The sequence below is a fragment of the Alosa pseudoharengus genome, unplaced genomic scaffold (assembly GCF_046254945.1).
Source record: "Alosa pseudoharengus isolate Yale_2024_CS ecotype anadromous, Long Island Sound unplaced genomic scaffold, YU_APseudo_1.1 YU_APseudo_1.1_scf_14, whole genome shotgun sequence".
Classification (NCBI taxonomy): domain Eukaryota; kingdom Metazoa; phylum Chordata; class Actinopteri; order Clupeiformes; family Clupeidae; genus Alosa; species Alosa pseudoharengus.
This window is the reverse complement of record NW_027468609.1, coordinates 40,353,562-40,380,429: the sequence shown is the minus strand read 5'-3', so window position 1 is coordinate 40,380,429 and position 26,868 is coordinate 40,353,562. Positions and strand designations below refer to the sequence as shown.

At 42.6% G+C, this 26,868-nt stretch overlaps 1 protein-coding gene across 6 annotated transcripts in view; it reads right to left on the bottom strand.

The window, feature by feature from the left end:
• LOC143123479 (uncharacterized) overlaps positions 1–26,868 on the bottom strand; it is a 201,504-nt gene that overhangs the window by 123,334 nt on the left and 51,302 nt on the right. For 5 of the 6 annotated variants that reach the window (XM_076284929.1, XM_076284928.1, XM_076284930.1 and 2 more), the window contains exons 8-13: positions 21,431–21,525; positions 21,245–21,299; positions 16,308–16,451; positions 16,010–16,207; positions 15,818–15,875; positions 15,535–15,703 (exon numbers count right to left, since the gene is read on the bottom strand). In XM_076284929.1, the coding sequence (XP_076141044.1) occupies positions 15,535–15,703; positions 15,818–15,875; positions 16,010–16,207; positions 16,308–16,451; positions 21,245–21,299; positions 21,431–21,525 (719 nt within the window). The remainder of the gene's footprint in view (positions 1–15,534; positions 15,704–15,817; positions 15,876–16,009; positions 16,208–16,307; positions 16,452–21,244; positions 21,300–21,430; positions 21,526–26,868) is intronic. The other variant, XM_076284933.1, reaches the window with a different exon arrangement.

Sequence of the window (26,868 nt, the reverse complement as noted above, 5' to 3'; positions counted from 1 at the left end):
ATCATGGCGGAAAATGACGTCATAGGGTGCGTTGAACTCGGCTTGGCCCAAGGAATCCAACGATACCACATTTTTGACAATCGGCCATACGGGTCAGAAGTTACGTGCGTGAACGCAAGTCCAACTTTGGCCTGTTGGTGGCGCTAGAGCGCTGGAGGTGCCGACATGAAACTTGATGAAATGAATCATTGGACTGTCTCCAATCAGTGTGCCAAATTTCAGAACTTTTTGCCAGACGGTTCTATAGGCTGCCATTGACTTCAATGGCGGAATAATAATAATAATAATAATAATAAGAAAACTAACAATCACTATGGTTGCCTCGCAGCTTCGCTGCTTGGCCCCCAAATATAGCTGCAAGCAGCAATGAGGGGGCCAAGCAGGCAGTTCAGCAGTCCAGAAGTCCAGATTTGCCATGCAACTCAATGCCGTGGCATCAGGCATATAGCATTAAGCAGTCACAACAAGTTCCATGTCAAACAACCCAAGATTGGCTGAGTTACAAGGTCAAGTTTCACATCAAAACATAACTAATTTTGTGTGGCTGAACCAGGGCTGAGTGTCGCCGCCCCCTCAACCAGCCAACTCACCACTGCAATCGCCCCCTGCCCGCCCCTGCCCGTCCCACCCCGTCCCACCCCGCCCCACCCTTGCACGCACGCATTAGAATTAACTGGATGGAACTCGCTGTCAACAGTTTCACATCAAAAATAAAAGATCGATTGAGATATGATCATGCTTGCTGTGATTTCAATGCCCCAATAGAGGTCAAAGGTCACCAAATTATTTGTGCATCATCAGGATGAACCAGATGGTTCTATGGGCTGCCATTGACCTCCATTGCAGAATAATGCAGCAACTACAGGCCAAAATACATTTTTGCCAATTACAGAGCCCCCTAGAGGTCAAAGGTCACCAAATTTCTTGAGCGTCCTCCTGGTGGGTCCAGAGGACCATGTACTAAGTTTGGTTTTGATAAATGAAAGCGTTGCTGAGATATGAGCTCACTTCCTGTTTGGCGGCTTCGCCGCAAATTTCGATTGGCTGTTACAGGCAAACGCTTCTGTCAATTGTTCCAGAAAAAAATACACTGATAAGGCATGGTCTGAAGATGGTCACTGCCAATTTTGGTGTGGATCAGCTGAAATTTGTGACTTGCGAATAATTATTCATGTTTTTGATTAAATCCAATATGGCGACCAAATCAATTACGATGACATCACAAGTTGGCTTGGGTCGGCCTAAGGACCTTCCACAGTATTGTCAGACACCACTAGTGCGTTTTAATTCTAAGCACAACAGCAGCTACAGGCCAAAAAGCATGTTTCTTAATTACAGCGCCCCCTAGAGGTCAAAGGTCACCAAATTTCTTGAGCTTCCCCCTGATGGGGTCATGAGTCCATATACTAAGTTTGGTTATGATAGATGAATGGGTTGCTGAGATATGAGCTCACTTCCTGTTTGGCGTCTTCGCCGCAAATTTCGATTGGATATTACGGGTGAACGGTTTAAGTTCCGAAGACAAAACACCACAACTTTTGTGAGGCTTGGTCTGAAGATCATGTGTGTCAAGTTTGGTGACAATCGGACAAAATTTGTGACCTGTGAAAAATTAGTTTCACTTTCACTAAAATCCAAAATGGCGGAAAATCCATCATGGCGGAAAATGACGTCATAGGGTGCGTTGAACTCGGCTTGGTCCAAGGATTCCAACGATGCCTCATTTTTGACAATCGAGTCAACGGGTCAGAAGTTACATGCGTGAACGCAAGTCCAACTTTGGCCTGTTGGTGGCGCTAGAGCGCTCAAGGTGCCGGTATGAAACTTGGTGAAATTAATCATGAGACTGTCCTCAATCAGTGTGCCAAATTTCACAACTTTTCACCAGACAGTTCTATGGGCTGCCATTGACTTCAATGCCAGAGGAATAATAATAATAAGAAACAGTAGAAACACAATGGGTGCCTTCGCAGCTTCGCTGCTTGGCCCCCAAATATAGCTGCAAGCAGCAATGAGGGGGCCAAGCAGAATAGGCCGGAGTAGCTACGGCGACAAGATAGAACTCAGCAGGCATCCGCGATTAACACTTTCAACAACTTTCACATCAAAACATAACTGACTTTGTAGGGCTGAAACAGGGCTGAGTTTTGCCACTGCTTCCGCCAGCCAGCCCCCCCCACCTAATCACGCCAGCCCGTCCCACCCCGTCCTGCCCTGCCCTGCTCTTGCACGCACGCATTAGAATTAACTGGATGGAACATGTTGTCATCAGTTTCACATCAAAAAATAAAAGATTGATAAAACACAACTACACATCAAAATGCAATATTGCTAATTGCAGCACCCCCTACAGGTCAAAGGTCACCAATTTTTTTGAGCGTCCTCCTACTGGGGTCATGAATATATGTAGTAAGTTTGGTTATGATACATGAAAGGGTTGCTGAGATATGAGCTCACTTCCTGTTTGGCGGCTTCGCCACCAATTTCGATTGGCTGTTACGGGCGAATGCTTTTGTCAATTGTTCCAAAAAGCAAGGCACTGATAAGGCATGGTCTGAAGATGGTCTCCGCCAATTTTGGTGAGGATCCGCTGAAATTTGTGACCTGCGAAAACTTTTTGATGTTTTTGATTAAATCCAATATGGCGGTCGAATAAATTACGATGACATCACAAGTTGGCTTGTGTCGGCCTAAGGACCTCTAACAGTATTATCAGACACCACTAGTGCGTTTTAATTCTAAGCACAACAGCAGCTACAGGCCAAAAGGCATGTTTCTTAATTAAAGCGCCCCCTAGAGGTCAAAGGTCACCAAATTTCTTGAGCTTCCCCCTGATGGGGTCCTGAGTCCATGGACTAAGTTTGGTTATGATAGACGAATGGGTTGCTGAGATATGAGCTCACTTCCTGTTTGGCGGCTTCGCCGCAAATTTCGATTGGCTGTTACGCGCGAACGGTTTTAGTTCTGAAGACAAAAAGCAATGCATTAATGAGGCATGGTCTGTAGATGATATCTGTGAAGTTTGGTGTCGATCGGATAAAATTTGTGACCTCTGATACGTTTTAAGGGATTTTGATGAAATCCAAAATGGCGGAAAATCCATCATGGCGGAAAATGACGTCATAGGGTGCGTTGAACTCGGCTTGGTCCAAGGATTCCAATGATACCTCATTTTTGACAATCGGGTAAACAGGTCAGAAGTTACGTGCGTGAACGCAAGTCCAATTTTGGCCTGTTGGTGGCGCTAGAGCGCTCAAGGTGCCGGTATGAAACTTGGTGAAATTAATCATGAGACTGTCCCCAATCAGTGTGCCAAATTTCACAACTTTTCACTAGACGGTTCTATGGGCTGCCATTGACTTCCATGGCGGAAGAAAGTATAATAATAAGAAAAGATAGAAACACAATGGGTGCCTTCGCAGCTTCGCTGCTTGGCCCCCAATAAGAAATCATAGAAACACAATGGGTGCCTTCGCAGCTTCGCTGCTTGGCCCCCAATAAATATAGCTGCAAGCAGCAATGTGGGGGCCAAGCAGTCAGTTCAGCAGGCCAGATTTGCCATGTAAGTCAAAGCCGTTGCATCAGACATATAGCCATAAGCAGTCACAACAAGTTCCATGCCATACAACCCAAGATTGGCTGAGTTACAAGGTCAAGTTTCACATCAAAACATAACTGATTTTGTGGAGCTGAACCAGGGCTGAGTGTCGCCACCCCCTTCCCCAGCCAGCCCACCGCCGCAACCGCCCCTGCCCATCCCACCCCGTCCCACCCTTGCACGCACACATTAGAATGAACTAGATGGAACTTGCTGTCATCAGTTTCACATAAAAATAAAAGATTGACTGAGATATGATCACACTTGCTGTGATTTAAACATAGAGGTCAAGAATTGACGTCATAGGGTGTGTTGAACTCGGCTTGGCCCAAGGATTCCAATGATACCATATTTTGCCATTCGGGTCAACAGGTCAAAAGTTACGTGCGTGAACACAAGTCCAACTTTGGCCTGTTGGTGGCGCTAGAGCGCTTGAGGTGCCGGCATGAAACTTGGTGAAATGAATTATTGGACTGTCCCCAATTAGTGTGCAAAATTGTATAACTTTTTACCAGACGGTTCTATGGGCTGCCATTGACTTCCATTGCAAAATAATGCGCATCAGCAACTACTGGCCAAAATGCATTTTTGCCAATTACGGAGCCCCCTAGAGGTCAAATGTCACCAAATTTCTTGAGCTTCCTCCCGATGGGGTCGGAGGTACATGTACTAAGTTTGGTTTTGATACATGAAAGCGTTGCTGAGATATGAAATCACTTCCTGTTTGGTGGCTTCGCCGCAAATTTCGATTGGCTGTTACAGGCGAACGCTTCTGTCAATTGTTCCAGAAAAAAATACACTGATAAGGCATGGTCTGAAGATGGTCTCTGCCAATTTTGGTGAGGATCAGCTGAAATTTGTGACCTGCGAAAATTCGTACGTGTTTTTGATTAAATCCAATATGGCGGCCGAATCAATTACGATGACATCACAAGTTGGCTTGGGTCGGCCTAAGGACCTCCAACAGTATTATCAGACACCACTAGTGAGTTATAATTCTAAGCACAACTGCAGCTACAGGTCAAAAGGCATGTTTCTTAATTACAGCGCCCCCTAGAGGTCAAAGGTCACCAAATTTCTTGAGCGTCCCCCTGATTGGATCCTGAGTCCATGTACTTAGTTTGGTTATGATAGATGAATGGGTTGCTGAGATATGAGCTCACTTCCTGTTTGGCGGCTTCGCCGCAAGTTTCAATTGGATATTACGGGTGAACGGTTTAAGTTCCGAAGACAAAACACCACAACTTTTTTTAGGCTTGGTCTGAAGATCATGTATGTCAAGTTTGGTGACGATCGGACAAAATTTGTGACCTGTGAAAAATTAGTTTCACTTTCACTAAAATCCAATATGGCGGAAAATCCATCATGGCGGAAAATGACGTCATATGGTGCGTTGAACTCGGCCTGGTCCAAGGATTCCAATGGTACCTCAATTTTCAAAATCGGGCCAACGGGTCAGAAGTTACATGCATGAACGCATGTCCAAATTTGGCCTGTTGGTGGCGCTAGAGCGCTCGTGGTGCGGACTCGAAACTTGGTGAAATTAATTCTGGGACGCAGCCTAATTAGTGTGCCAAATTTCACAACTTTTCACCAGACGGTTCTATGGGCTGCCATAGACTTCAATGGCAGAGGAAAGATGTGTAATAATAATAGGAAAAGCTAGAAACACAATGGGTGCCTTCGCAGCTTCGCTGCTTGGCCCCCAATAATAGGGAAGAAAACATAGAATCACTAAGGGTTGCCCTGCAGCTTCGCTGCTTGGCCCCCAATAATAATAAGAATTCATAGAATCACTAAGGGTTGCCCTGCAGCTTCGCTGCTTGGCCCCCAAATATAGCTGCAAGCAGAATAGGCCGGAGTAGCCACGGTGACAAGATAGAACTCAGCAGACACCCGCGATAAACACTTTCAACAAGTGTCATATCAAAACATAGCTGATTTTGTAGGGCTGAAACAGGGCTGAGTATTGCCATTGCCACCGCCAGCCAGCCCCCCCACCTAATCAACCCTGCCCGTCCCACCCCGTCCTGCCCCGTCCCGCCCCTGCACGCATGCACGCATTAGAATGAACTGGAAGGAACATGTTGTCATCAGTTTCACATCAAAAAATAAAAGATCAATAAAACACATCAGCAACTACAGATCAAAATGCAATATTGCTAATTGCAGCACCCACTACAGGTCAAAGGTCACTAAAGTTTTTGAGCATCCTCCTAATGGGGTCATGAATCCATCTAGTAAGTTTGGTCATGGTACATTGCAGGGTTGCTGAGATATGAGCTCACTTCCTGTTTGGCGGCTTCGCCGCAAATTTTGATTGGCTGTTACAGGCGAACGCTTCTATGAATTGTTTCAGAAAAAAATACACTGATAAGGCATGGTCTGAAGATGGTCTCTGCCAATTTTGGTGAGGATCCGCTGAAATTTGTGACCTGCGAAAACTTGTACGTGTTTTTGATTAAATCCAATATGGCGGCCGAATCAATTACGATGATATCACAAGTTGGCTTGGGTCGGCCTAAGGACCTCCAACAGTATTACCAGACACCACTAGTGCATTTTAATTCTAAGCACAACTGCAGCTACAGGCCAAAAGACATGTTTCTTAATTACAGCGCCCCCTAGAGGTCAAAGGTCACCAGATTTCTTGAGCGTCCCCCCGATTGGGTCTTGAGTCCCTGCACCAAGTTTGGCTGTGATACATGCAAGGGTTGCTGAGATATGAGCTCACTTCCTGTTTGGCGGCTTCGCCGCATATTTCGATTGGCTGTTACGGGCGAACGGTTTGAGTTCCGAAGACGAAAAGGAGTATCTTTTGTGAGGCTTGGGCTGAAGATCATGTGTGTCAAGTTTGGTGACGATCGGACAAAATTTGTGACCTGTGAAAACTTTTTAGTGTTTTTGATTAAATCCAAAATGGCGGAAAATCCATCATGGCGGAAAATGACGTCATAGGGTGCGTTGAACTCGGCTTGGTCCAAGGATTCCAAAGATATCTCATTTTTGACAATCGGCCATACGGGTCAAAAGTTACGTGCGTGAACGCATGTCCAACTTTGGCCTGTTGGTGGCGCTAGAGCGCTCAAGGTGCCGGTATGAAACTTGGTGAAATTATTCATGAGACTGTCCTTAATCAGTGTGCCAAATTTCACAACTTTTCACCAGACGGTTCTATGGGCTGCCATAGACTCCAATGGCGGAGGAAAGATGTTAAATAATAATAATAAATATAGCTGCAAGCAGCAATGAGGGGGCCAAGCAGAATAGGCTGGAGTAGCCACGGCGACAAGATAGAACTCAGCAGACATCCGCGATCAACACTTTCAACTAGTGTCACATCAAAACATAACTGATTTTGTAGGGCTGAAACAGGGCTGAGAATTGCCACCGCCTCCGCCAGCCAGCCCCCCATCTAATCACCCCTGCCCATCCCACCCCGTCCTGCCCCTCCCCGCCCTTGCACGCATGCATTAGAATGAACTGGATGGAACATGTTGTCATCAGTTTCACATCAAAAAATAAAGGATCGATGAAACACATCAGCAACTACAGATCAAAATGCAAAATTGCAAATTGCAGCAACCTCTACAGGTCAAAGGTCACCAAATGTTTTGTGCGTCCTCCTAATGGGGTCATGAATCTATGTAGTAAGTTTGGTTATGATACATGGCAGGGTTGCTGAGATATGAGCTCACTTCCTGTTTGGCGGCTTCGCCATCATTTTTGATTGGCTGTTACGGAAGAATGCTTTTGTCAATTGTTCCAGAAAGCAACATATTGATAGGTTATGGTCTGAAGATAGTCTGTGCCAATTTTGGTGAAGATCAGATGAAATTTGTGACCTGTGAAAACGTTTTGATGTTTTTGATTAAATCCAATATGGCGGCCGAATCAATTATGATGACATCACAAGTTGGCCTGGGTTGGCCTAAGGACGTCCAACAGTATTACCTGAAACCACTAGTGCATTTTAATTCTAAGCACAACAGCAGCTACAGGCCAAAAGGCATGTTTCTTAATTACAGCGCCCCCTAGAGGTCAAAGGTCACCAGATTTCTTGAGTGTCCCCCTGATTGGGTGTTGAGTCCATGCACCCAGTTTGGCTTTGATACATGCATGGGTTGCTGAGATATGAGCTCACTTCCTGTTTGGTGGCTTCGCCGCAAATTTCGATTGGCTGTTACAGCCGAACGCTTCTGTCAATTGTTCCAGAAAGCAACGCACTGATAAGGCATGGTCTGAAGATGGTCTCTGCCAATTTTGGTGAGGATCCGCTGAAATTTGTGACCTGCGAAAACTTGTACGTGTTTTTGATTAAATCCAATATGGCGGCCGAATCAAGTACGATGACATCACAAGTTGGCTTGGGTCGGCCTAAGGACCTCCAATAGTATTACCAGACACCACTAGTGCATTTTAATTCTAACCACAACTGCAGCTACAGGCCAAAAGACATGTTTCTAAATTACAGCGCCCCCTAGAGGTCAAAGGTCACCAGATTTCTTGAGCGTCCCTCTGATTGGGTCCTGAGTCCATGTACAAAGTTTGGTTATGATAGATCAATGGGTTGCTGAGATATGAGCTCACTTCCTGTTTGGTGGCTTCGCCGCAAATTTTGATTGGCTGTTACGGGCGAACGGTTTTAGTTCCGAAGACGAAAAGGAGTATCTTTTGTGAGGCTTGGTCTGAAGATCATGTGTGTCAGGTTTGGTGTCGATTGGACAAAATTTGTGACCTGTGAAAACTTTTTAGTGTTTTTGATGAAATCCAAAATGGCGGAAAAACCATCATGGCGGAAAATGACGTCATAGGGTGCGTTGAACTCGGCTTGGTCCAAGGATTCCAACGATACCTCGTTTTTGACAATCGGCCATACGGGTCAAAAGTTACGTGCGTGAACGCACGTCCAACTTTGGCCCGTTGGTGGCGCTAGAGCGCTTGAGGTGCCATCATGAAACCTGGTGACATTAATCATGGGACTGTCCCTAATCAGTGTGCCAAATTTCACAACTTTTCACCAGACGGTTCTATGGGCTGCCATTGACTTCCATGGCGGAATAATAATAATAATAAGAACAAATAGAAACACAATGGGTGCCTTCGCAGCTTTGCTGCTTGGCCCCCAAATATAGCTGCAAGCAGCAATGAGGGGGCCAAGCAGAATAGGCCGGAGTAGCCACGGCGACAAGATAGAACTCAGCAGACATCGTGATCAACACTTTCAACAAGTGTCACATCAAACATAACTGATTTTGTAGGGCTGAAACAGGGCTGAGTATTGCCATCGCCTCCGCGAGCCAGCCCCCCCACCTAATCACCCCTGCCCGTCCCACCCCGTCCCGCCCTACCACGCACGCATTAGAATGAACTGGATGGAACATGTTGTCATCAGTTTCACATCCAAAAATAAAAGATTGATAAAACACATCGCAACTACAGATCAAAATGCAATATTGCTAATTGCAGCACCCCCTACAGGTCAAAGGTCAACAAATTTTTTGAGCGTCCTCCTAATGGGGTACTGAACATATGTAGTAAGTTTGGTTATGATACATGGTAGGGTTGCTGAGATATGAGCTCACTTCCTGTTTGGCGGCTTTGCTGCAAGTTTCGATTGGCTGTTAAAGCCGAATGCTACTGTCAATCTTTCCGAAATGCGTGGCACAGATAAGGCATGGTCTGAAGATGGTCTCTGCCAATTTTGGTGAGGATCCGTTGAAATTTGTGACCTGCGAAAATTTGTACGTGTTTTTGATTAAATCCAATATGGCGGCCGAAGCAATTATGATGACATCACAAGTTGGCTTGGGTCGGCCTAAGGACCTCCAACAGTATTACCAGACACCACTAGTGCATTTTAATTCTAAGCACAACTGCAGCTACAGGCCAAAAGACATGTTTCTTAATTACAGCGCCCCCTAGAGGTCAAAGGTCACCAGATTTCTTGAGCGTCCCCCCGATTGGGTCCTGAGTCCATGCACCAAGTTTGGCTGTGATACATGCAAGGGTTGCTGAGATATGAGCTCACTTCCTGTTTGGCGGCTTCGCCGCATATTTCGATTGGCTGTTACGGGCGAACGGTTTGAGTTCCGAAGACGAAAAGGAGTATCTTTTGTGAGGCTTGGGCTGAAGATCATGTGTGTCAAGTTTGGTGACGATCGGACAAAATTTGTGACCTGTGAAAACTTTTTAGTGTTTTTGATTAAATCCAAAATGGCGGAAAATCCATCATGGCGGAAAATGACGTCATAGGGTGCGTTGAACTCGGCTTGGTCCAAGGATTCCAAAGATATCTCATTTTTGACAATCGGCCATACGGGTCAAAAGTTACGTGCGTGAACGCATGTCCAACTTTGGCCTGTTGGTGGCGCTAGAGCGCTCAAGGTGCCGGTATGAAACTTGGTGAAATTATTCATGAGACTGTCCTTAATCAGTGTGCCAAATTTCACAACTTTTCACCAGACGGTTCTATGGGCTGCCATAGACTCCAATGGCGGAGGAAAGATGTTAAATAATAATAATAATAATAAGAAATCATAGAAACACAATGGGTGCCTTCGCAGCTTCGCTGCTTGGCCCCCAATAATAAGAAAACATAGAAACACAATGGGTGCCTTCGCAGCTTCGCTGCTTGGCCCCCAAATATAGCTGCAAGCAGCAATGAGGGGGCCAAGCAGAATAGGCCGGAGTAGCCAGGGCGACAAGATAGAACTCAGCAGACATCCGCGATCAACACTTTCAACTAGTGTAACATCAAAACATAACTGACTTTGTAGGGCTGAAACAGGGCTGAGTATTGCTGCTGCCTCCGCCAGCCAGCCCCCCAACTAATCACCCCTGCCCGTCCCACCCCGTCCTGCCCCGCCCCGCCCCGCCCTTGCACGCACGCATTAGAATGAACTGGATGGATCATGTTGTCATCAGTTTCACATCAAAAAATAAAAGATCGATAAAACACATCAGCAACTACAGATCAAAATGCAATATTGCTAATTGCAGCACCCCCTACAGGTCAAAGGTCACCAACATTTTTGAGCGTCCTCCTAATGGGGTCATGAATCCATGTAGTAAGTTTGGTTATGATACATGGCAGGGTTGCTGAGATATGAGCTCACTTCCTGTTTGGCGGCTTCGCCACCAATTTCGATTGGCTGTTACGGGCGAATGCTTTTGTCAATTGTTCCAGAAAGCAATTTATTCATAGGTTATGGTCTGAAGATGGTCTCTGCCAATTTTGGTGAGGATCGATCCGCTGAAATTTGTGATGTGCGAAAACTTGTACGTGTTTTTGATTAAATCCAATATGGCGGCAGAATCAATAACGATGACATCACAAGTTGGCTTGGGTCGGCCTAAGGACCTCCAACAGTATGACCAAACACCACTAGTGCGTTTTAATTCTAAGCACAACAGCAGCTACAGGCCAAAAGGCATGTTTCTAAGTTACAGCGCCCCCTAGAGGTCAAAGGTCACCAGATTTCTTGAGTGTCCCCCTGATTGGGTCCTGAGTCTATGTACAAAGTTTGGTTATGATAGATTAATGGGTTGCTGAGATAAGAGCTCACTTCCTGTTTGGCGGCTTCGCCGCAAATTTTGATTGGCTGTTACGGACGAACGGTTTTAGTTCCAAAGACGAAAAGGAGTATCATTTGTGAGGCTTGGTCTGAAGATCATGTGTGTCAGGTTTGGTGTCGATCGGACAAAATTTGTGACCTGTGAAAACTTTTTAGTGTTTTTGATTAAATCCAAAATGGCGGAAAATCCATCATGGCGGAAAATGACGTCATAGGGTGCGTTGAACTCGGCTTGGTCCAAGGATTCTAACAATACATCATTTTTGACAATCGGGTCAACGGGTCAAAAGTTACGTGCGTGAACGCACGTCCAACTTTGGCCTGTTGGTGGCGCTAGAGCGCTCAAGGTGCCGGTATGAAACTTTGTGAAATTAATCATGAGACTGTCCTCAATCAGTGTGCCAAATTTCACAACTTTTTACCTGACGGTTCTATGGGCTGCCATTGACTTCCATGGCGGAAGAAGGTATAATAATAATAAGAAAAGATAGAAACACAATGGGTGCCTTCGCAGCTTCGCTGCTTGGCCCCCAAATATAGCTGCAAGCAGCAATGAGGGGGCCAAGCAGAATAGGCCGGAGTAGCCACGGCGACAAGATAGAACTCAGCAGACACTCGCGATCAACACTTTCAACAAGTGTCACATCAAAACATAGCTGATTTTGTAGGGCTGAGTATTGCCACCGCCTCCGCCAGCCAGCCCCACACCTAATCATCCCAGCCCGTCCCACCCCGTCCTGCCCCGCCCCGCCCTTGCACGCATGCACGCATTAGAATGAACTGGATGGAACATGTTGTCATCAGTTTCACATCAAAAAATAAAAAATCAATAAAACACATCAGCAACTACAGATCAAAATGCAATATTGCTAATTGCAGTACCCCCTATAGGTCAAAGGTCACCAAAGTTTTTGAGCGTCCTCCTAATGGGGTCATGAATCCATGTAGTAAGTTTGGTTATGATACATAGCAGGGTTGCTGAGATATGAACTCACTTCCTGTTTGGCGGCTTCGCCACCAATTTCGAGCGAATGCTTTTGTCAATTGTTCCAGAAAGCAATATATTGATAGGTTATGGTCTGAAGATGGTCTCTGGCAATTTTGGTGAGGATCCGCTGAAATTTGTGACCTGCGATAACTTGTACGTGTTTTTGATTAAATCCAATATGGCGGCTGAATCAATTACGATGACATCACAAGTTGGCTTGGGTCGGCCTAAGGACCTCCAACAGTATTACCAGACACCACTAGTGTGTTTTAATTCTAAGCACAACAGCAGCTACAGGCCAAAAGGCATGTTTCTAAATTACAGCGCCCCCTAGAGGTCAAAGGTCACCAGATTTCTTGAGCGTCCCCCTGATTGGGTCCTGAGTCCATGTACAAAGTTTGGTTATGATAGATCAATGGGTTGCTGAGATATGAGCTCACTTCCTGTTTGGCGGCTTCGCCGCAAATTTTGATTGGCTGTTACGGGCGAACCGTTTTAGTTCCGAAGACGAAAAGGAGTATCTTTTGTGAGGCTTGGTCTGAAGATCATGTGTGTCAGGTTTGGTGTCAATTGGACAAAATTTGTGACCTGTGAAAACTTTTTAGTGTTTTTGATTAAATCCAAAATGGCGGAAAATCCATCATGGCGGAAAATGACGTCATAGGGTGCGTTGAACTCGGCTTGGCCCAAGGATTCCAACGATATCTCATTTTTGACAATCGGCCATACGGGTCAAAAGTTACGTGCGTGAACGCACGTCCAACTTTGGCCTGTTGGTGGCGCTAGAGCGCTCAAGGTGCCGATATGAAACTTGGTGAAATTATTCATGAGACTGTCCTCAATCAGTGTGCCAAATTTCACAACTTTTCACCAGACGGTTCTATGGGCTGCCATAGACTCCAATGGCGGAGGAAAGATGTTAAATAATAATAATAAGAAATCATAGAAACACAATGGGTGCCTTCGCAGCTTCGCTGCTTGGCCCCCAAATATAGCTGCAAGCAGCAATGAGGGGGCCAAGCAGAATAGGCCGGAGTAGCCACGGCGACAAGATAGAACTCAGCAGACATCGTGATCAACACTTTCAACAAGTGTCACATCAAACATAACTGATTTTGTAGGGCTGAAACAGGGCTGAGTATTGCCACCGCCTCCGCGAGCCAGCCCCCCCACCTAATCACCCCTGCCCGTCCCACCCCGTCCCGCCCTACCACGCACGCATTAGAATGAACTGGATGGAACATGTTGTCATCAGTTTCACATCCAAAAATAAAAGATCGATAAAACACATCGCAACTACAGATCAAAATGCAATATTGCTAATTGCAGCACCCCCTAAAGGTCAAAGGTCAACACATTTTTTGAGCGTCCTCCTAATGGGGTCCTGAACCTATGTAGTAAGTTTGGTTATGATACATGGTAGGGTTGCTGAGATATGAGCTCACTTCCTGTTTGGCGGCTTCGCCGCAAGTTTCGATTGGCTGTTACAGCCGAATGCTACTGTCAATCGTTCTGAAATGCGAGGCACTGATAAGGCATGGTCTGAAGATGGTCTCTGCCAATTTTGGTGAGGATCTGTTGAAATTTGTGACCTGCGAAAATTTGTACGTGTTTTTAATTAAATCCAATATGGCGGCCGAAGCAATTATGATGACATCACAAGTTGGCTTGGGTCGGCCTAAGGACCTCCAACAGTATTACCAGACACCACTAGTGCATTTTAATTCTAAGCACAACTGCAGCTACAGGCCAAAAGACATGTTTCTTAATTACAGCGCCCCCTAGAGGTCAAAGGTCACTAGATTTCTTGAGCGTCCCCCCGATTGGGTCCAGAGTCCATGCACCAAGTTTGGCTTTGATACATGCAAGGGTTGCTGAGATATGAGCTCACTTCCTGTTTGGCGGCTTCGCCGCATATTTCGATTGGCTGTTACGGGCGAACGGTTTGAGTTCCGAAGACGAAAAGGAGTATCTTTTGTGAGGCTTGGGCTGAAGATCATGTGTGTCAAGTTTGGTGACGATCGGACAAAATTTGTGACCTGTGAAGAATTAGTTTCACTTTCACTAAAATTCAAAATGGCGGAAAATCCATCATGGCGGAAAATGATGTCATATGGTGCGTTGAACTCGGCTTGGTCCAAGGATTCCAACGATACCTCATTTTTGACAATTGGGCCTATGGGTCAAAAGTTACGTGCGTGAACGCACGTCCAACTTTGGCCTGTTGGTGGCGCTAGAGCGCTCAAGGTGCCGGCATGAATCTTGGTGAAATTAATCATTGGCCTGTTCCCAATCAGTGTGCCAAATTTCACAACTTTTCACCAGACGGTTCTATGGGCTGCCATAGACTCCAATGGCAGAGGAAAGATGTTAAATAATAATAATAATAATAATAAGAAATCATAGAAACACAATGGGTGCCTTCGCAGCTTCGCTGCTTGGCCCCCAATAATAAGAAAACATAGAAACACAATGGGTGCCTTCGCAGCTTCGCTGCTTGGCCCCCAAATAGGCTACGCAACCATGGCAAACTTTTACATCTGGAGAGATCTCCTTGCTAACTATCCCGCTAGCTCAGGTCTCATGTCAAGATTTTCTTTGACTTGTTAGTTTAGTTGAACATTTATTTTATCTAATGACATAGAAAACATAATGAATTGCATCCACATATCCTTACGCACTATTATTCACTAGCCTAAAACCGTGAGGCTGAAGGCTATAATTAACTCTCACGTATTTCTTAAAGTGACAGGCACTCAATTACACCTATAAACAAACAATGTGTACTCAATTAGCCCTACACACCACATTAAAGATATGCCTAAGTGTAATACTTAAAAATTCAATATGAAGTATTCATATTCATTTTTATGCAGATTATAAAATACTATAATTTATTAACAAAATAACTTTAGATGAATTCCAAAATATATCAAATAGAAACATATGACATAAGCCATAATTTTCCGTTTGTGTTTGTGTGTGTATGGAGAGTCAAGCAGAATCTAGGATGGCCACTGGTGTGGTGATCACACTATATTCAATATTACTGATGACGTGGGTGGGGGCCCCCAAATCAAATACATGTACATTTTTAAAAAGTATCGAAATCGCAATTCTTGACCTGGTATCGGTATCGAAACACTAATTTTGGTATCGTGACAACACTAAATCGCGCTTAACTATAGAAATTCTGCATTAATCGTGATTAAAAAAAATTATCGTTTCACAGCCCTAGTTTTTATGCATCTGCACCTGTGTGTCTTCCTGCCATTACCAAGCTTTAATTTTGCATTTCATGCAAAAAAATTTACTGGTGTGCAAATATAACTTGCTCCCGGTGACTTTCGGTTCCAAGGATTTGCTTTTACCTCAGATCTCCTGGTCATCTGTGAAGAGACTCCCTCAGTCTCCTCAGTGGCACAATCTCCAATTGGGGCATTTTGTCCAGCCTTCCCTAAGGCTCTCAGTGGAAGTTTAGGGTGTGTTCTCTGCTGGAGGTCACACACCAGGGAAGTGTGCCTCATCTCGGAGTCCCTTCTGTCATTCATAAACATCAAAATCACAATCTCAGTCCTTATTAAAAAATAAGATTTATATTATCCACCACTTTGTGTCAATTTATTGTGCCCCACCAAAATTCAAGCATCTTACCCATCACTGTGTGAGTTCTCATCAGCAGCTAGTCTGCCAGTAGCTGCCTCATTGTATTCTAAGACAAAATGAAAGGTGCAATGTTTGCTTAACTTATCAATTATTTATAAAAAATAATGAATCAATATTAGGCAATAGCATTTTTTTTTTAATTCACATTGTTATTAAAGACACACATAGGTTTTGTCATGCCTGTGTCGAGTGTTGTCTGTCTATCCGTCATTGGATAACAATCACCTCCCTCTCTACTGTTTCTGCTGTTTTTGCCATCACTTGTTCCATGTTCATTGACATTGTGCTCATTTTCTTTTTCTCCCTCTGTAAAATCACCAATTGAATTTTCCTCTGCAGAATCTTCCGTATCCGAGGCAGCCTTTAAGGGCTTTCTCACTGATGGAGAAAGATATGAAAGCACATTTGATGACAATGGACTAGATCAAAAAAAATTTAGAATACACTGTAGGCTCGAATGACAACTTTGCAATTTTACCTCTATTTTTTTTCTTGTCTTTCCTCTGCTGCACTCTGGCTCCCATAGAAGGTTTTACTTTATTTGTTTTCCTTCTTTCTTCATCAGCCAAGATCTTTTCAAGCAGTTCTGTGAAAAAATCCAGATCCAAGCGGCGTTTCTCTCCTAACACAAGAATACAAAAAAAGAAACTGAATGCTAAAGAATCAAACCTCGCAAAAATAATAACTGAAACATTTTGTTAAGGTCAACAAAAAACTGTTAAGGTGCCTTTAAATAATTTATCACTTAGAAAGCTCGTAATGAATGCTGTAAGAGGGTGAGATGGGTTAACATACTTATTACATCTTTCTTATCAGTTTGTAAGTTGTTATGCAATCAACTTATCTAAAGTGAGTCATCTAGAATGTATATGGTCTAGCTACATGTAAACAGCTGCTTTTGTCCAAACCAATTTAGAAAAACTATGCAAAGCCCTAGGTCTCCAGTTTAAATGGCTGCATTGCTATCCATTGTGCCCTCACATGATTGTCTGAATAAAAAAAAAACTATTTACCATGCATCATGGAAAACTTCTAAAATGTATATCAGCCCTGGAAACACATAATGGCCTACTTTTTAAACTCTATATTTGTTAGACATTTCACTCAATGTCTGTTTTATCCAGAATTTGATCCTAACATCACTTATAAACTGTAAGTTGCACATGATTATTGCTTTCCAGAAAATATGCTCTTGAAAGTCTGTCCTTTCAGGCATATACAGTGGGGAGAATAAGTATTTGAACCCATGCTAAAGTTGACTAAAAAGAGGAATATAAAATAATCTGTTAGAAATTGATCTTAATGCCTAAATTAAAAAAATGAGTAAAAATCCAACCTTTAAAAACACCAATTTTAGTGAATGAAGAATGTATCGTAAATAAATAAATAAACGTTCTTCCTTAAAATACAGGGGTAATAAGTATTTGACTCCTATGTTAAATTCCCATAGAGGCAGGCAGATTTTTTTTTTTTAAAGGCCACTTATTTCATAAAGTAATTTAGGGGCAGCCGTGGCCTACTGGTTAGCGCTTCGGACTTGTAACCGGAGGGTTGCCGGTCCGAACCCCGACCAGTAGGCACGGCTAAAGGGCCCTAAAGGCGCCTAAAGGCACCTAACCCCTCACTGCTCCCTGAGCGCCGCTGTTGTTGCAGGCAGCTCACTGCGCCGGGATTAGCGTGTGCTTCACCTCACTGTGTGCTGAGTGTGTTTCACTAATTCACGGATTGGGAATGCAGAGACCAAATTTCCCTCACGGGATCAAAAGAGTATATATACTTATATAACTATCAATCCTTCCAGGGCAGAAGAATTTGGTTTAGGTCAGGGATTCCAAGAAGAAAGTGATCCTGAGTTGGGAGGAAGGTAAATAAAACTGTGTAGCCTATGCATAATGTTAGCTTATGGAATGGAAGAAGTGACACTTCTAGTTTCGTAATAAATCAAAATATTGCCTTTTTCTAAAATGTTGTCCCCAAACAACTCAATGCATATTTAATGTTTCAACTATTTCTTCAGCACAAACACAGTAATGTTTTTCGCGGTGGAAAATGTAGGCTAGATACTTTGGTTATCTCTATAAGAAATAATGTTAGCACTTGACATACACATAAGTAGGCTTGTGTGTAGACTTTCTGTCTCATTATGGTCAATCATGAAGTTATTCCACTGGACAGACCATCATGAGACAAACAGCCCAACACATATTAGCCTATGCAGATTGACTGATATGTAGCCTATTTATGAATGATTAATATACAAATTCAATAATTTGGAATGATTCATATACAAATAAATATGCAAATCAATCAACAAATTTGCAAATCAAACCAGCTAATAGGCTAACTGAAATAATACCATGCCAATCTCTAGGTATGGTGAAGGGTATGTGATTATGTGGGTCTATTTTAATTCCAAAGGCCAAGGGAACTTTATCAGGATTGCATAGTATCCCGGATCCATGAAATAACCAGCCTTTTAAAATAAAAATCTGCCTGCCTCTATGGGAATTTAACATAGGGGTATACTTATGACTACCTGTATTTTAAGGAAGAATGTTTATTTATTTACGATACATTATTCATTCACAAAGAAAATTGGTGTCCTTAAAGGTTGGAATTTTCCTAATTTCTTTAATTTAGGCCTTAAGATCAATTTTCAAAAGATTTTTTATTCCTCTTTTAAGTAGACTTTAGTGGTTTTAGTAGTAGCTTTAGTAGTTTTTGAAAACTGGATGAATTAATGAAAAAAACAGTGTTTGATATTGCATTTATATCTGGAATATTGACTGATGAAATAAATGTAATAAAAAATGTTGACCCATGTTGCGCATTAAATGGGTAGTGATAGGACGAATGAAAGAAAGAACGGAAAAATTTAAATCGAGATATGCGATGGTCAAAAACATGTTAATTGATGAATTCATGGTATACTGGATGATGTTAATTTACCACAAAGATATTTTATCTTATCCGGGTCACTTTTGACCCAGGTTATGCATTAAAGGTACACTATGCACGTTTAGGTATTTTTGGCAACTCTAGAGCTCCTTCTAGAGTCGCGATATATTTATATTTTACTGTAAATAGCAAACTTCTTGTGACTTGTCCCCCATGTACACATAACAATGGAAATGCTTTTGTTGTGGTGGTGAAGGATTAACTTCTTCTCTTCTCCAAACAGCTATATCTACTGACAAGGTATTGAGTCACGATTCTCCTGAGATTTGTTAGGCCGCCAAAGTTGCATTGCTGATTTTCTCGGTAGCGACTCGCTACGTCTATGCTGCATAGCTATGCTAGGTGAACGATTTGCCTATTACAAGTTTGCTTCTTGTGGGAAATTCAACTAATGTAGCTGGCTAGACCATGCTATTGCCACACACACACAAGAAGGGGCAGAATGGGAAATGTGTCAGAGTGAGAATGCATTGGTTGATTTGGTTGAAAAGTCACAGGTTATTTGTTATTATTAGATAGATAGATAGATACTTTATTGATCCCCAGGGGAAATTCAAACTTGTAATGATGCTATTCATAAATAATGAGCTGTAAAGTAACTCAGACTAATTATTGTCATAATGAAAATCACAAAAAAAGAGATATTATCTGTCCAAGAATTGTAGAGCCCACTGTATTCATAAGTATAAGTATATATACTCTTTTGATCCCGTGAGGGAAGTTTGGTCTCTGCATTTATCCCAATCCGTGAATTAGTAAACCCTTTCAGACATACGTGTAAGACCGGAGGTTCTGCGGATGTTAAACGGTGGGGCTGTATATCTGAACGACATAAACGGTCATATGGAAGTCCAAACTTAGCCGGTTGTTCTACTGCTCTCCCCCCCTAGTATTTCCTCCGGACATTATGTAAATGTGCTGTGTCTGAATGAAGCGTAGAACCTGCTGTTAAAATTCACATCTAGTGAGAGGGCGTGTCGGTGACGTTTCTTTCGTGCGTCCGTGTGGTGGGGGCACTTAAATCTGACTTAAATGCCAGTGTCATGATGGAGTGGCATAGTGCTGTCCAGAAAATCTCCGACCTGGAAAGATGCAGACAGCTACTGTCCTGTACTGGAGCTACTGTCCATGAGGGCAGACAGCATTGTGATTGAACACATGAAGGGAATGGCAAGAGACACGTTTGATGTAGCCTACAACCACATCGCAAGGCCAAAGGAATTCAAAAGACCAAATCATCATAAGCAGAAGGCGCTGAAAAGGCAGTAGCCTACAGCGACGTCGTTGACGACAATAACAGGAGTATTTAATAAACTGTTAGCCAACACGGTCGGTTTTCTGTTCATTGATAGCCTTCCCATGACCTCACTGCTGAGGCCGATATTTGTTGAGCATAAATATGCTTAGAGAAAATGAAAACGAAGGAAACCTAACTTTGTTCCAAGCTCCTTAAGTACAGTAACCTAAATGCATATAGACACATGGGGGGAGGATGTTTTTGGAAAAATAAACCATGAAAAAACAAACTAGCCTACTTTACTGTTATGTTAGTATTTTGTTTGTTGTTTAAAAACGTTTTATATGATGGCCTTGAAGTCTTGAGTTAGCCTACTGAATTGGTTGGTAGCCTATATCATAAAGTTTGTGCATGCTCTCTCCAACGCAAACCAGATTTGGGATTCCATAGCCAATTAATTCTGCTACATAACGTTGAAAACAGATAAATGTCTTTATTTGAAGCACACATACAAATACTGTAGGTCAGTTACAAGTATGCGCACTTACGTGACTACTTCAAGTATTAGCCTACGCACAATAGATTTTTCTTCTTTAGCCTACATAATTGTAAACAAAAACAGCAGCAGAGGCTGCATATATTCTGCGTCATATCTCGCCTCTTGTGAACTCTACAAGCCCCCACCCCTCACTCGACAACCACACGGAGATTCTGTAATGTGCGTGTATGTCGTTCACACATAGGTCCATAAAAGGTCAGTATAAGGTTAGCATCATATCTGAATCATCCGAAGGGTAGGACCTCCGTTTGACAAACCTCCGCATATACTCCGGAGGTTATATCTGAAAGCCCTAAGTGAAACACATTCAGCACACAGTGAACACACAGTAAGGTGTAGCACAGACCAATCCCGGCGCAGTGAGCTGCCTGCTACAACAGCAGCGCTCGGGGAGCAGTGAGGGGTTAGGTGCCTTGCTCAAGGGCACTTCAGCCATTCCTACTGGTCGGGGTTCGAACCAGCAACCCTCCGGTTACAAGTCTGAAGCGCTAACTAGTAGGCCACGGCTGCCCCTCATGTGATATGTTTTTTTTGAATTTCAATGACACATAGATCAGGGTTTAAACAAATACACAATAATATAACTGTACAACAAATGATATTGCATAAAATAAAATATTGTTATGTAATTGGCAAACAATATATTGCAGGAAAGTCATACGGAAGGCTTTGTCTATCCTCCAGGCATTGGCACGCTCTTCTTTCTTGAATTTGTTCTAGAAAGTAAAAAATTCAATTAACATATGATTTTCCAATAACACCAAGCTCAAACATCAATACTCAGCCTATTAAAAATAAACACCAACTAAAAAATAAAGCAACCTATGACCAAAATATGAGATCATACCTTAATCTCAGAACGAGCTCGGTGTGGAAACATTGAGCCAATCATTGAAAAGTCTGTGCCTACCATACTAATGGCCAGGAAGAACATATCGGTCTCTGGAAAATACATACAAAAAAAAGCAAACATCATGTCATCATAATGTCTACAGCTGAAAGTAAAGCCAGTAATAAAACAATAACAACACATTACATTGATTGCTCTTAATCATGGTGACGAAATCTCTTTACAGTTAAGCTGAGACCTCACTTCAACCGCCACTAATGTGTAGCACCCACCCAATGGGTGATGCATTGCAACCATTTTGCACGAGAAAGCTAACCACAAACCAGTTTGGGGTAGCCTGGTCCTTCCAGACTCTCGTACATTTCATAATGTGGCCACTTTCCATTGCCAAGCGTTAACTTCCTTGAAGGCGAGTACTCTGTTGAAGTTTGAAACTATTGGATCTGTCCAGAGCCACTCTGGATCTGCCATAACCAATCGCTAACGTTTGGTCATGACGTATGTCTGGCTCAAACTAGCGCACAACCTCAACGTCATCGTTCTCAGCTACTCCCTCTGTTCGCTGATTGGACCTGCAGATTTTTGCAGGAGAAAACCCGCGAATATACCGCAGACCCAGACGACGTACTGAAGGGAAATAAAAATTGAGCGGAAGTACGTAGGAGGGCGGAGCCAGGCTAAGTTTAGGGTGGAGAGAGAGGGAATCATTCAGCCAATTACACTGAGGGATGATTAGGTGGCCAGATGGAATAAAATGATTACATGATTTAAGACATCAGACACCCTTTTCTTTCTAACACATTTATTTTAATGTGGACTTATAATACAAGTATTTAAATCAGTAATACGTACATGTATACAGATTTCTCAGTCAACACATCATACATCTTTATTTCCAGCTCCAATCCCATGTCAACTTGGGAGAGGAATTGAATTGAATTTTCAAAATCTATTTATTACAATCTTAAAAATACATCAAGATCAACCTGACACTGTACTCAAAAAGTAAAGGTTAGGAAAGTTACTTGGGAGAGGAGAAATGTCAATATTGCAAATACTACATTAAGGTCTGTCTGGAGTAATCACTGTTTGTACGTTTGCGGGCAAAAAAAATAAAAAATTGTGCGCTACATATGCCATCATTTACATAAAAATCAGAAACAAACATGGCTGCAAGCAGAAATGAGGGGACCAAGCAGTGTCCAGAGTTACCATGGCAAGTTTCGCATATTAAAAGTCTAATAATTGAATGCTTTTCTGAAGCCGTCTGAAGAAAATCTTTAAGATTAACCCTTACAAGCTTTCTAATTTCGTTAAAATTTTAACGATGACCAATCGTCTTATATCTCAGCTGTCCAATGACTGATTTTATTTCTGAAATCTTCTCCGTAATGCTGACAACATATGCTTCAATTTGATGATTGGTTAAGAGGTTTATGGCGCAAATTTTTTTGGATACTTGAAGATGAGTCGTGAAAAATAATGTCACTTCAGTCGCTTCATTTGATGTGGACAGCTGCCGTCTGTACACCTTGGGAGATTACATCGACTGATACCCATACAGCTGGATAAACTGAGGTAAGATATATTTTAAATCGGTTGTAGTTACGGTTAATCTTAATTTATAGTCCTAAAATCATGTTATTTGACAGTAATATGCCTTTCATTAGCGTCATCATTATGGCATAGCGGGGCTCACGTTAGTGCACCGGCATGAAAACTTTAGCTAGCTGCATTACTCTGAACGGTTTGTAATATTCTCGTTTGCTTTTGATGTCAGTTGTTTTCATTTAACAATTAATTTAAAAACCTGTAAGTAGCCTATATAACATGTAAGTAAGTTTGTTTTCTATGCCAATTTGCATGTTAGCTAAGGATAATATTGACAGGTAAGTACAGCATATCAAAGCTGAATAAATTTGTGGGCTGCGTCTAACATTACGGTAGACATGAAATAAGTTGATCGATCAATATTTTTTACTCCTCGCAATATGTAGTTATAGAAAACATGGTGTGAAATCACAGATTATGTCAGAAATGTTTTAATTGCCTTTTGTCAGGTTGTCACCTCGCTAGGCAGTTTTATCAGTAGTGAACTAACTTGCTTGCTAACCTCTGACTAAATGACACATCAGATGTGCTTGCTTGGTCTAACATTTTCTAAGATGCATGACATGAAATAGACTAAGCTATTTTTACTCCTCAATATGTAGTTATAGAAATCATGATGTTAAATAATATATTCTCTCAGAAATGTCATCATCAGTCAGTCACTAGGTGAAATGTAATTATATGTGAAATGTAATCTTTTTCTTGATGCCAGCCAGGCAATCAGATTTAGGGTAGCTAATCCCTTGTGTAAAGTGTGTAATAAAATTACTTTGCATTTTCAGGTCATGCTATTTTGAGTCCTCCAGAATGCATCAATTGTTTAGTCTACAGTACATCTTCTTGTGTGTGTGTGTGTGTGCGCGTATGTGAGATGGAGGATGACAAGTATGCAGACCTTCTTGTCAGCCTGAAGAGAAGGAGGCAGCTGACAGCTGATGAGCTTGAGCTCATAGCAGCTCATCAAGCTGAAAACCATGAGGGAATGGAGGAAGAAGAAGACCTTGACCAGGAGCTGCTGAGTGACGGGGGGGAGGAGGAGGAGAGTGGCCTGCCATCATCCTCAGTCTCGTAAGTAGTTGATTGCATGTATTATATAATACTTCATATGTAAAATATGTCAACATTTCTATTAATTAATTTTATTTGGTGGGTTTGGGGTTGATTAGTCATTCTCCCGTAGGCCCTGTGTCAGGGAGGAAGCGTAAACGATTCTCTGACCCTTTTCCTTCTTATGGTGATAGGGACACAGAAGCACTAGTTCCGATAGCCTTTAGTCCGCGTCGTCCCTTAGGTGTAGATTTAGGTGGCGTACGTAGGGCAGTGCAAACTGCCACTAAAACTCTGCGTGAAATAGACTTTTTTATGTTGTTTTTCACTCACGCTGTTGTGTCAGACATATGTGGCTTTACAAACCAGAGGGGGTGGGAGCTTGTGCTTAGTAGGCCGTCGTATGCAAATAGTGCAGGGACATGGGACGAAGTGACCCCAGAAGAGTTTCACAGGTTTCTGGGGCTGGTCATTTACATGGGCTTCACTTCCCTCCCTAATATCCACCGCTACTGGGGAACCAAGTCTTTGCAGGGATTGTGGGCCAAATTGTTCATGTCGCGCAATCGTTTTAAGGCTCTGTTAGCTGCTCTGCATGTAGTAGATCCAGCTACAGAAAACAATCAAGATCGTCTTAGGAAACTGCGTTATTTGATGGACCACCTAAAAAATAAATGTTTGGAGTTATTCCAGCCAGGTCAGCACCTTAGCATAGATGAATGCATGGTAAAATCTAACGGTCGTTCAGGATTTAAGCAGTATATGAAAGGGAAACCAGTTAGGTGGGGTTTCAAACTGTGGGTGATAGCAACATCATATTCAGGGTATACTTTAGACTTCAATATTTACACAGGTGGTCGTGATGGTCGCGTCTTGGATTTAGCCTCAAAAGTTGTAGAGGAGCTAATACAGCCATTTAGAGATAGTGGTCACACCATTTGGTTTGATAACTTCTACACATCACCAACCCTTATGGTTAAACTTAGAACATGGGGCCTAAATGCATGCGGAACATGTAGGATTAACCGTAAAAAATTCCGGACGACTTAAAAGATATAAAAAAATGGGAGCGCAGGGCAAGTCGTGGGGACATGAGGTGGCGTAGAATAGAGGGTAACGTCTTAGCAGTACAGTGGAAGGACACTCGTGCAGTAACCTGCCTGTCAAATTTCCACAATGCGAATGATTCGACTGATGTATCTAGACTAGTGAAGAGCAATTCGGTTTGGGACAAAAAAGTTGTACGTCAGTTGTGGTAAGTGATTACAACAAATACATGGGGGGCGTTGATCGGTCGGACCAAATGATAAGTACATATTGTGTACTCCAAAAAACACATAAGTGGTGGAAAACGCTTTTTCTCCACTTTGTGGACATTGCCGTCGTCAATAGCTTGTTATTATTTCAAGACTGGCAGCGCAATGCAGAATCTGGTGTTGAGCCTAGGTTAGGTAGCTACAGCCAGATAGACTTTAGAGAAAATCTATCACGGCAGACATTTCCGTCAATACAGTTTTTCAGCCTCGGCCTTCAGCTCCTCCAACTAACTAGTCCGTCATCTTTCCATCAGGTACATGTTCCTGTACAGCAGGAGCCACTAAGAAATTGTTGTCTGTGTTATAAAAAACTTAAAAAGGGCGGAATTCCACTTGCATAAGAACAATTACTGGCGATACATACAAATTCATAGTCTCTTAAAGAAAACATTTCAACCTCCCACAGCTCCACTTAGAGCAGAGACTCCTTCCCTCATTATAAAAACATATGGAAGGGGTCATGAGGCATCTCTTTATTACTCAATGCTGCTGCAGAGACATGGCACCATGGCCTCATTAAAGAAAGTATGGGACAGAGACCTTGAAACTACGCTAACAGAGGAAGAATGGACCAATATAATTCGCAACTTAAAGAAAATGGCACGTGATCTTCGCACTAGACTTATTCAGTTCAAGATAATACATAGAATGTACTGGACTCCCTCTAAATTGTACAGGCTTAAGCTTACTGCTAACCCAGGGTGCTGGAAGTGCTCAGATGATGGCACACTAACCCATATGTTGTGGCACTGCCCAAAAGTGCAAGACTTCTGGTCATCAATTCATGAGTGCATTCAGAAAGTCGTGGGCCCAGAGGTTCCCTTTTGCATTCGATTATATCTATTAGGAGACCCATCTACACTAAAAGATGGCATTGCGTCTGTCTATGCAGAATGGGTCCAGACAGCTATTATGATTGGTAGGAAACTACTTGTCCAACATTGGAAGTCAGCCCATGCCCCATCAATCACAGATTGGTACAATGCTTTGACTACAGTCGCTGCATATGAACGAGTATCATTTACCCTGCTGGATAGGTTAGATTGGTACTACTTCAAATGGCAAAACTTTCTTCAATTTATAAAGGACCCTCAGGGGTGAACTGCAGGCTTAGCCCCCTCCTCACACCATACAAGAGCTTCTCTTCACATCTGGCGCAGGCCTCCTCCCTATGTTTTTTATTTTTGTTGTTGCTGTTGTTATTTTACTTTTATTTTATTTTTGTCGTGGTCTTGTCTGGTTTCTGTGTGGGTATATACTGTGTATATATGATGCATAATTTACCCCCTATGTTTGTTTATTTGCGTAAAGAATATTTTCATGCTTTTCATTTGTGACTGGTAACTTGTACTTATGTTTAAAACCAATAAAATTTCTAATCACAAAAAAAAACTTAAAAAGGAGCATAAAACTAAAGTAGCTTGTATGGCCCCCCAAGTGTAATGGTAGGCGACTTTGTTT